Source organism: Salvelinus alpinus, chromosome 13 (assembly GCF_045679555.1).
Source record: "Salvelinus alpinus chromosome 13, SLU_Salpinus.1, whole genome shotgun sequence".
Lineage (NCBI taxonomy): Eukaryota > Metazoa > Chordata > Actinopteri > Salmoniformes > Salmonidae > Salvelinus > Salvelinus alpinus.
The window spans coordinates 48,848,351-48,860,727 of NC_092098.1; the positions used below are offsets into that span (position 1 = coordinate 48,848,351).

Sequence of the window (12,377 nt, forward strand, 5' to 3'; positions counted from 1 at the left end):
TCTCACAGTTGAAGTGTACCTATGATAAAAATTACAGACCTCTACATGCTTTGTAAGTAGGAAAACCTGCAAAATCGGCAGTGTATCAAATACTTGTTCTCCCCACTGTACAAGAGAAAAACCCCCCTAGTGTGGCTGGTTTATCATTTGGTTTACTACCTTTGGAAGTGATTTAGTGATCTTGCAATAGTTTTCTCTATGTAATGTATTGCACCATGCAATATAAGGGACCACAAAGGAAATAAGTCACTGACTTAATTGTGTTATCCCTAACTAGTTTTTAATGTATGTACTGCGTGTAGCCTATATTAGAGCTGTGACGATACCAATATCGCAATATTTGGTCCTTTAAAAACGTCGGTCCTTTAAAAACTTGCTGTATGTAACATATTGTGTGTTATAGCTTGGAAAATAAATGAATGTGAATCTGGATGACAACATAATGTTTGTTTCCAACATTAGGGTTGTTTTCATAAAGAAGTTAAATCCGCTTTTTTGTTTTGTTTCCTTGCCACGATGCTAACGAGTATTGCGATACTGGTATCGTCCCGGCCCTGATAGATATGTACTTTTTTTAAACTGTCAAATAAAATCAATCAATCAACCTTTGAAGACTTCAACAACAGCCAACTAACAATGCGGCATTTGAACACAGATAAAAAATAATTTATATAGCGTAGCTCAGAAGATGTCTCTCCTAGACTGAGCTCACAGTTAAGAGATTTAGAGACTGGGTCTCAGAGAGACTGGGTCTCAGTGGGGTTGAAACAGTGAACAAAAAAGCATTTCACATTAGTCCCCCATTTGGAAATTGAACAAGCTACAAACAAACACATAACCATTTAACGTGGCAGTTTTCAATATTTACATGGTAATACAGTACCAGTATGTACCGCAATAATACCACAGCAACACCATAATAATACCACAATAACACCATAATACCACAATAATACCACAACAACACCATAATACCACAATAATACCACAATAATACCACAACAACACCACAACAACACCATAATACCACAATAACACCACAACAACACCATAATACCACAATAACACCATAATACCACAATAACACCATAATACCACAATAACACCATAATACCACAATAACACCACAATAACACCATAATACCACAATAATACCATAATACCACAATAATACCACCATAATACCATAGTAATACATTTACATTTACATTTAAGTAATTTAGCAGACGCTCTTATCCAGAGCGACTTACAAATTGGAAAGTTCATACATATTCATCCTGGTCCCCCCGTGGGGAATGAACCCACAACCCTGGCGTTGCAAACGCCATGCTCTACCAACTGAGCCACACGGGACCACAACACCACAACAACAATACCACAACAACACCACAATAACACCACAATACCACAATAATACCACAGTAATACCATAGTAATACCATAATAATACCACAATACCACAATAATACCACAATAATACCATAGTAATACCATAATACCACAATAATACCACAATAATACCGTAATAATACCATAATAATACCACCATACCACAATAATACCACAATACCACAATAATACCACAGTAATACCACAATAATACTGCAATAATACCGTAATAATACCACAATAATACCACATAAATACCACAATAATACCGTAATAATACCACAATAATACCACAGTAATACCATAGTAATATCACAATAATACCACAATAATACCATAATAATACCACAATAATACCATAATAATACCACAATAATTGTCACGACTTCTGCCGAAGTTGGTCCCTCTCCTTGTTCGGGCGGCATTCGGCGGTCGACGTCACCGACCTTCTAGCCATCGCTGATACTCTTTTCATTTTCCATTGGTTATGTCTTGTCTTCCATCACACCTGGTTCCAATTCCATCAATTATATGTTGTGTATTTAACCCTCTGTTCTCCCCCATGTCCTTGTCTGTAATTGTTTCTTGTAGTGCTTGTGCACGGTATGCTGGTATTACGGGTTTTGGTTGACCCATTTATTTGTATTGTTCTGTTGACGGTGATTTATGGATATTAAACAACACCGTTGTAAATCAGTTTTCGCTCTCCTGCGCCTGACTTCTCTGCCGCCAGTACGCACCCCACTACAATAATACCACAATAATACCACAGTAATACCACAGTAATACCATAATAATACCACAATAATACCACAATAATGCCACAATAACACCACAATAACACCACAATACCATAATAATACCACAATAATACCATAATAATACCACAATAATACCATAATAATACCACAATACCATAATAATACCACAATACCACAATAATACCACAATACCATAATAATACCACAATACCATAATAATACCACAATAATACCACAATACCATAATAATACCACAATAATACCACAATACCATAACAATACCATAATAATACCACAATAATACCATAATAATACCACAATACCATAATAATACCACAATACCACAATAATACCACAATACCATAATAATACCACAATACCATAATAATACCACAATAATTTTACATTTACATTTAAGTCATTTAGCAGACGCTCTTATCCAGAGCGACTTACAAATTGGCCAGAGCGACTTACAATACCATAATAATACCACAATAATACCACAATACCATAAAAATACCATAATAATACCACAATACCATAACAATACCATAATAATACCACAATAACCAGTGGCTTGGTCTTCATATTGCATGAGCCATAAAACATTAAACATCTCAATGAGCTTTTATACTACGTTGTGAGCAGACTTTGAGCATTGTTTAATAGCCTACATACACTATGTAAATGTAGTATATGCCAATTCGCAGATGCTTTTATCCAAAGTGACTAACAGCCATGCGTGCATACACTTTAAGTATGGGTAGTCCTAGGAATTGAACCCACTTTCTTGGCATAGCAAGCACTATGCTCTACCAACTGAGCTACAGAGGACCACGAGGGGAAAGCCAGGCTCATACATGCCAGATGAGGCTAATAACAAATGTCTTTGCAAATTGACTAAGTCCATGCTATGCATTCCGTTGTTGAGAATATAGGAGAAACACCAATAGGCCTACAGCACTATTGCAGACGTGGTTGCTACTCACTACACCTAGTTTAATTGGGCTCCTCAGGAGAAATTGACTGCTGGAGGAGCACATTCAATCTGGAGAGAGAGAGAGAGAGAGAGAGAGAGAGAGAGAGAGAGAGAGAGAGAGAGAGAGAGAGAGAGAGAGAGAGAGAGAGAGAGAGAGAGAGAGGGAGAGACTCAGCTCTCAGTAATGGAGATTTTATTATTTCATTTCTGGAATGTGGTGAGACTGGGCCCTGGAGTAAGACAGAAGTTACGTGAAAAACTGTACAACCTATATACAGTAGGCCTATATTCCTCTAAACTAATGGGTAAATTAAGTACAATTTACAGAGCCACACATGGGAATTGAAGTATCCCCAAATGGATCCTTTATGGATAACATCGATGTCACCCTGAATACTTTTGCTGCTCATTCATCAACTGTAGTTTCATAGCGTATCAAGACTAGAGCAGGAGGGAATGACATAAGATAGTACACTATGTTCCTACTGTAGTTCCATAGCGTATCAAGACTAGAGCAGGAGGGAATGACATAAGATAGTACACTATGTTCCTACTGTAGTTCCATAGCGTATCAAGACTAGACCAGGAGGGAATGACATAAGATAGTACACTATGTTTCTACTGTAGTCTTGTACAATAATAGTAAGCTTATACAGATGATTTGTTCCATTGGCTTTTCTAAGCCAAACCCAAGACGTGTGAATGTACTGTATGGGTTATATAATCTCCATGGCAGTATGATGGACAGCGTGGCTGGTGGTTCCAGGTCGTAGGGTAAAGGGTCAGGCCCCAGCTGAAATGCTGTTTTGTTCCTATGAGGGAGACTGTAAAGAGGAAGCAGTATTAATGGGTGAAACTAAGTAAAAGTGCTAGCGCTGCAAGACGCCCTAGACAGGGAGGGGCATCTGAAAGACAAAGAAATATGAACTGAAGTGTGTGAGGTCAGGCCCATATGCCCAGACAGAAGCTATATTAATCTGCCTGCTGAGAACAGGCACTGAGGTGGCAGGGGAGAGGGGAGACGGGAGACGGGAAGAGAGAAGGTGGGGGACGAGAGAAGGTGGGGGACGAGAGAAGGGCAAGGAGGAAGGGGAGGCCGTAGTGAGGGGAAAGATGCAGTGTTGCTGTACTGTTTTGTGTTTGTTTTCTCTGCATGTGTGCATTCTGCTGAGACACGCTTTTAAAGGAATAGTGTACGATTTTTTTTTCTTTTCTACTTACCCAGAGTCAAATGAACTCATGGATACCATATTTCCGATGGTGTCAACATAATTATATTTTCATGCATTTTGGAGTAGAATGTTTTTTTTTTTTAGTCACCTGAATTGACCTTCACACATTCGTTCTGCAAAAAAATATCTCCTCAGCAAAGTGCAACTAACCCCCCCTCCCCACCACCCGCCTTTGCCACCGCTGCTGAAAAAACTCCTAGGAGAAACACTGCGTAGGAAGAGGAGATTGGAGAGTAATGATGTGCTGTCGGTCTACTCTAAAAAAGGGAGGGTCATAAATCCTAACAATCCAGCTAACAAACTACCATACTGGAGACGTTTGGGGAAATACATGGCCTAAAAACCTGGAAAGCAGCAGAACACAACTCATGCTGCAACAGTATCACACCAAACCAGGAATTGAAGCCCACAATCCTGAGCGTTAACTCATTATTCTGGTGCATCTCCGAAAACATGATGGAATTTAGAAACATTTATAAATATCTATACTGTGTAAAAAAAAAAAAATCTTTTTTTTACAGCTGTCCTTTCTTTGTGGAGGCATTCTGGCTGTGACTCAGGCGCCAGGCTCCATTTTGGAGAGGAGGGAGCAGGTAGGTAGAGGCGCCAGGCTCCATTTTGGAGAGGAAGGAGCAGGTAGGTAGAGGCGCCAGGCTCCATTTTGGAGAGGAGGGAGCAGGTAGGTAGAGGCAGGCTCCATTTTGGAGAGGAGGGAGCAGGTAGGTAGAGGCAGGCTCCATTTTGGAGAGGAGGGAGCAGGTAGGTAGAGGCGCCAGGCTCCATTTTGGAGAGGAGGGAGCAGGTAGGTAGAGGCGCCAGGCTCCATTTTGGAGAGGAGGGAGCAGGTAGGTAGAGGCGCCAGGCTCCATTTTGGAGAGGAGGGAGCAGGTAGGTAGAGGCGCCAGGCTCCATTTTGGAGAGGAGGGAGCAGGTAGGTAGAGGCGCACGGTGGCAGCAGGCATAGCAGGAGCTGTGCCTGTGCTCCCGATTAATAAAACATCTGAGAGACGAGCCCTGTTGCCCCGACCTCATGAATTGTGCACGCATCGTGTTTGAGGTGTGATCTGGGAACATCGAGGAGTGACCCACAGCCCAGCGTAAGCCCGGCAACCACACACCACGGCAACCGCACACCACGGTAACCACACACCAAACAAAAGACAGAACAGAGGGAGAGAGGAAGGCACTAGCTTCTATGTCCCAGAACCCCAGAGGGAGAGCAGCGGGCAGGACTGTGGGGCACCATGTGACAGAGGGAGTGCAGCGGGCAGGACTGTGAGGCACCATGTGACAGAGGGAGTGCAGCGGGCAGGACTGTGAGGCACCATGTGACAGAGGGAGTGCAGCGGGCAGGACTGTGTGGCACCGTGTGACAGAGGGAGAGCAGCGGGCAGGACTGTGTGGCACCTAGTGACAGAGGGAGTGCAGCGGGCAGGACTGTGAGGCACCGTGTGACAGAGGGAGAGCAGCGGCCAGGACTGTGAGGCACCGTGTGACAGAGGGAGAGCAGCGGGCAGGACTGTGTGGCACCGTGTGACAGAGGGAGAGCAGCGGGCAGGACTGTGTGGCACCATGTGACAGAGGGAGTGCAGCGGGCAGGACTGTGAGGCACCATGTGACAGAGGGAGAGCAGCGGGCAGGACTGTGTGGCACCATGTGACAGAGGGAGTGCAGCGGGCAGGACTGTGTGGCACCATGTGACAGAGGGAGTGCAGCGGGCAGGACTGTGTGGCACCGTGTGACAGAGGGAGAGCAGCGGGCAGGACTGTGTGGCACCGTGTGACAGAGGGAGAGCAGCGGGCAGGACTGTGTGGCACCATGTGACAGAGGGAGAGCAGCGGGCAGGACTGTGTGGCACCGTGTGACAGAGGGAGAGCAGCGGGCAGGACTGTGTGGCACCGTGTGACAGAGGGAGAGCAGCGGGCAGGACTGTGTGGCACCGTGTGACAGAGGGAGAGCAGCGTGCAGGACTGTGTGGCACCATGTGACAGAGGGAGAGCAGCGGGCAGGACTGTGTGGCACCGTGTGAAGAAGGGCAATGGCAGGATGGGATGTTGGGTTGAGAGCTCTACCAGCTGTGCTCCCACAAACCTGACCAGAGGCTTTAAGTCCAGGGTTTAAGTCCAACCAACTAAACAGTACAAGGAACTGATAGGAATCAGAATGCTTTCCTGTCCCCCTAAACAGGGAAGGTATCCAAACATCATGGCAGGCAGGCAGGTGGGCAGGAAAGACAGGGTGACAGGGCAGGGTGACTTGGTGACAGGGTGATAGGGTGACAGGTAAACTGACCTGGTCTCCAGAGGAACGCTGCTGTTCAGCGCCCAGCTGTCCTGAAGCTGGACTGACTCTGGCGTGGAGGGACCCTCCCCGGGGGCCGCCGAGGGGGCGTGGGCTGGGCCGCGACGGCTGGCCAGGGTGTTGGGGTTCAGGGAGCTTGCAGACGACTGATGGTGGTTGTGAGGAGGAGGGAGCGGCGGCCGCAGAGACTGACTGTGATGGTGGTTTGGAGGACCTGAAAGAGAACACAGGAACACATTAGGGCTCGTTGATTATTCGGAATGGTGTTCTAGCGCAGAGATTGAAAAACTTCCTGTTTTGACTGGTTTAATGAATGCTTCCATTGACAATGATGCATGTTTGGATGTTTTGTTTCATATGGAACGTTTTTCATATCGTGTTACAGATTGCTATAAGAGAGCACGTCAGATCTAAATAAGAAAACACCTAAACATTTTTTTTTTTTTTTATACGGTACACATATAAAGTACAATATTTTACAGAGCAAATCACAGACTAAATCCAATTTAGAGTGACCAAATCACATTTTAACTCAATACACTGTTTATCACATTGTAACTCAATACACTGTTTGCTGACAAAAAGGCAGGGAGAGAAGGCCTGATAATAAACATCAAATGCATGAAGAGCTTACAAAGATACAAAGCTCATCTGTAATACTGCTATGTAAGCCCTTCTCCATTTTCAACTAATAAAGGGAAACATGAAAATTGAAAGCTGTGAATTAACTTTGTGAAAGTTAAACATTTTAATTGTGTGACTAAAACTATTCAAATAATGCAATCAAAATGGTTTCTCTACTTTTAAACTTTTAATCAAATAATGCAATTAAAATATTTTTCTGCATTTTTCTAGCAACCCTAAATCATACCATTTAATTAAAAGATAATGAAAGTAGGTAATACTTCAGATTTTGGCAAATGAGATCTAAATATCTCCAAATTAATGAAGTGCTATCAGAAAATATCACTAATTATTAAAGTCTACAAAGAAATATTTAGACAATTCAAAATTCAATCTACAGATATGATACAGCTTATCATATCTGTAAAAAAAATACACTCATCCTGTACAGCCTGCAGTGCATGATGGACATACAGGAAATAGCCTTAATCAAACAGTGGCTAGATAAATGAATGTACGTATTCCTCTAAGAGGAAGAAAAAAAGGACATTTGTTTACATCTTCCATAACGCCATAACAGTCTTACTGACTGATCTAAAGGCAAAGCCTACTGTGGGGAAAAAACACACAATAACATCTATTCCCCATTGGGCTTTCTTCTGCCTATCCTTGTATACTTCATTGCACATTCCAGGAGTAACATAAGCGTATCAGTTATATAAAGTCAATATGATCAAATACAGTGGGCCTACCCTCTTACATAGACACTATGGAACTGATAAGTAGTGAAAGAATCAGCCTCACACCAGGAAGTGACAGTTTGAGCTAAGAAAAGGAGAGGCCCTTCACACAAAATGTCTTGTGAACTGAGGAGCGGATAGATGAAAGAGGGGATGTGATCAGCTCTGGTTTGGAGGGCCAGGGTGTGTAATCTCCCGCACCACACTGTGTAAGAACAGGATATAAAAAAAAAAAAAAAAACAGTGCTACAAAACCCACACTTCACAAAAGCTGGGTTTGGACTGCAGGGACGCGGGGAACTTTGGAACAATCTGAGCTGCACAATAGGGCCGAGAGCAGTGGATTATACTGTGACCTGGTCATCAAATGCACCACTCCACACTGCAGCTCCGGCTAAACACAATGACATTCTGGGACTAGTGCTTTAATGTGTTCTGATAACCTTGACCGTGCTCAGATCCTACGCTTTTTTCCTCGTTATCCCTCTGCAAACTGCCGTTCAGGCTCAAATCGAGCCGACAGCCAGGGAGGTTGTCTACCAACCCTCAATGGGCCTGTGCAGTTTCTTTTTACAGGTCTGTGGTCACACAAAAGGTCTGTTGCCGTCGGAGGCTCCGGTTTCTAACCCTGAGGAACTACACCCCTGTGTGAACCAGTGGAATCCCACAGACACAATGGTCGCCTCCATATCTGTTTAATACAGCGGAGATCACAGTGGAGAGCTGAGCAGCGGGGTTGTCAAAGTCACTACTGTAATAGGCAGATTACGGCGTTCAGCAGCGTGCTGGCCTTTAGTAGTCCCCTGTATTGCGTTTTAATAGAGTCTAATAAAAAGGCCCTGTACTTCTCTTTAATGCCACAGCCGGTCCTTCCACAGAGGATCAGCTGTGGCTCGGTACAACAGGTGAAACACCACAGGCCACTATCTATATACCTATTTAAACAATAAGCTCCATCTTAAAAAACTGAGTTGTGTTGCACAGTAGAGGACTGGCGGGGCACCTAGCCGCACTGCTGCTTTAGTGGTGGGAGCAACAGCTTTTTCAGAATGGATGACATGGTGACTTAATCCTGCAGCATAAAGACATGAACATAAAGCACCATATGAGCAGAACAAGTGCACTCACTCAACCTATCCTCAAACAGAAAATTGTACCTTTTTTCTTTCAGCCTGGAAGACAATCATTCCAATTACAAACAAAACAGCGTCGTATGAGAAGCAAGAGAGGAAAACTAACATTTAGTAAATGAGGATACAAACTTAATAACATGCAGCCATGTTTGTAATTACCACTTCATGGATATAGAATTAAGAAACTTCTAAAAGGTTAATTGCTTTTCTGATTGAGAGGCAGCTCGTCGCTATACAGAAATTGAAATTGAGTGTGTCCGTTTTCTTTGTATGTATCAACAACAAAAAAAAGTTCTTAAATGAAAGAGGGGGATATTGTAATGAATATAATTACACATAATTTTTTACCAAATGGCAAAATTATTGAGGGGTAAAAATTATGTTTTAATTTAAAAACAAAGATTTATGGCAGTGGGTCGTATCCTAGTAAAAATAGTTTAGTTTCCTTTGTCTCCCAACCCCCGTAACCATAGCTTTCACCATAGCTGGAATACACATTTGTGATCAGGTCCCTCAGAGCCGACTGTAGACTCCAACTTATTTTTGTAGCTTCCCTTCGCATCTCAGCCTGCACCATAAATCCCATTCAATGTAAAAAACTGTTGAGAAGTGAAACAGCACTGTGCTGTATTCATCCCAACCATAAAAATGACATTCATTCCCCCTCCATCTTCCATTTTCTAAATGTGTTTTTATTTCTATGTTTTCTCTTCTCCGTCATTTAATGATGAATAGTTGAATTATAATTTACTGTGCAAACCTACATTATGTGAAAGACAACAACAACTAAAAACCCTGGGACGAGAGCCCACTTCATGGTTTGTTGTTTTTTTGGTATTATTTCTGAACAAAAAGCTGGCTGAATGTTCAAGGCAATTTGCTACAAAAGGATGGAACTCAGTTTGAACTTGAAATGACCTATATGCCTATTTATTTGTCCAACCGTTAGGAGTCCAGGCTACATAACTTGTTTGCCATAATGACCCAGGTGTAGAATGTGTTTTATAGCCCACCTCAGCTGTCATGTAAAGAGAGAAAAAAAAGACGGTAAGCTAAGAGGGACTAAAAAGGCTAAAAGTAATTACAGTTCAGAGGCAATGCAGGGCGAAATGGAAACGCCCCACACAACAGCTTCTTCCACCGCTGTTGTTAGTGGTGCATGGCGATGTTGAAATTACTGCAGCTCAGCTTTGCAGACTACGGGCTAGAATGACAAGGATTAAAATAAATTGTCCAGCATGGGCGGTGGGAACCTTGGGAAAACAATACGAGTTAAAGCATAAATGTCAATTTGGAATGATAAAAGACACAATGTACACACGGCAGGAGAAGCCCCGAGAAGGTAATAGAAATTGCGATTTTTTTTTTTTTTACTGTGACTCAGGTTGCTTAAAAATAAATGTGGTGGCATGATTGGAGAGGGGGCATGCTTCTGTCTTCCACTCTTTTGTTAGTTCCTCCTATCGACCTCTTCACACACACCAAAGACAGGTGAAAATGTCTTAATTGAAACAAGCCCAAGGGTAAGTGTGCACTCATCACAGCACTCAGCGCCTCACCGTGTGGTGGTTGCCTGCCTAGTTGAATGGGTTAATATTTGGCTTGGGCTGCAAATTGATAAGCACAGTGGAATGGATATTAAAAGTCCCATGGTTCAGCTGTGGGTGTCCAGACTGCATTATCTTCCACTGGCTAGTAGCCTATGATGAGAGAGAATGGCTGGATTAACCGAGGTCGGTTTAATTTTGTTTTTCCGATGACTTCTGTTCAGTGAATAAACTGTATGTTGACAATTCTGTTGGGCGTTTCCAGAGCGATAGGATGGGTGGTGTAACAGACCCGCAGCAACACCACACTGAGTCAGATCAGGGAGCGGACATGCTTGAGAAGCCGTGGATCATACCCGTACCTGAGGATCTGGACGTGCCCTCTCCCCTTGATCAAATTTTTTCATGGGGATTTAATTAAAAAGCAGAGATTGCAGTACAGTAGTGCAAATGAGAGGGGGGGGTTAAATATTCAGAGCACAGCATATCTCTGCCTCAGCCACTCATCTCCACTAATTAGACAGTTAGAACTATTCAGAGACAACAGTCAGGGAGACGAGACTACTGCACATTCAGCTTGAAACTGCTCTGAAACAAATGCCCAAATTCTATGAAATTACACTCATCACCAGAGACACAATCTGTGGCATTAATACCATTTATTCAAACGCTTAAAGACCAGACAAATGGATTTTCCTTCGGTAACGACGAGGTATAGAGAATGGAGTGATCAAACATTCAACACGCCACACAAACCTCTGGTGATTTCCTTGTTGGATTATTATTTTAAAAATTCAAATGCAAAGACACCCGAAATAGCAAAAGGGAAAAAAACAACAGATGAATAATGCATTGGTAGCGTTAATATACTCACAGCATGGCTCTTTCCAGGAGTAGCTAATGCGTCACCTACTGCTCACATGCATTTCTTGCTAAACCTTCCCAGAGAGTTGGTGTGTGGAGAGACAGGCGGGTACCAACAGGCACACATTCAGTGCCGATTCCATAGACCTTACTTCTCCCCCCCCCCCATGACACCTGAGAATCAGACGGCCTCTGGAAGAGTGACGGACAGTCACAAGGTGCGAATGCTGTAGCATGGATTAGCTAAAAAAAAATGAGCCAAAAAAATAACAACACAAACCAAGTACACACAGCCGGCACTGTGGATAGGCCAGAAGCAGGGCTGAAAGAAAGGGTAGGGAGGCTTCAAGGACAGTATATACGTTTGAAGGCCACGTTTAGAATTTGTTTTGGAGAGATGCAACACAGCCGCAATAAGGAAGGTGTATTATGCATTTAAATATGACCATGGGAATTAAAAAGCTGTTAGAACAATATTGTGTAGAACTTAGGAGCGTGAAACACAAGTCATCCAACTTTAACACACACAGTGATGGGATATGTCATGACTTAGAGGAGTAGAGTGCTGTCGTAACTCCAAGGGAATCAGTCAATAACTGTAAAGCCCTAGTCATATGGGTAGGAAAATCCAAATGTAATACGAAGGAAAAAATGGTTCATTATCCGTTTCATCATTTTAGCTTCTTGCTGATAGTTTGTAAAAATGTTTCCCTCGGATCATCATTTTAGCTTCTTGGTGATAGTTTGTAAAAATGTTTCCCTCGGATCATCATTTTAGCTTCTTGGTGGTTGTTGGTAAAAATGTTT

The 12,377-nt window shown here is 42.9% G+C and overlaps 1 protein-coding gene across 2 annotated transcripts in view; it reads right to left on the reverse strand.

Annotated features, from left to right (window-relative positions):
* Positions 1–12,377, reverse strand: part of LOC139537861 (teneurin-2-like) — a 179,534-nt gene that overhangs the window by 133,725 nt on the left and 33,432 nt on the right. For both annotated transcript variants that reach the window (XM_071339712.1, XM_071339713.1), the window contains one exon: positions 6,654–6,876. In XM_071339712.1, the coding sequence (XP_071195813.1) occupies positions 6,654–6,876 (223 nt within the window). The remainder of the gene's footprint in view (positions 1–6,653; positions 6,877–12,377) is intronic.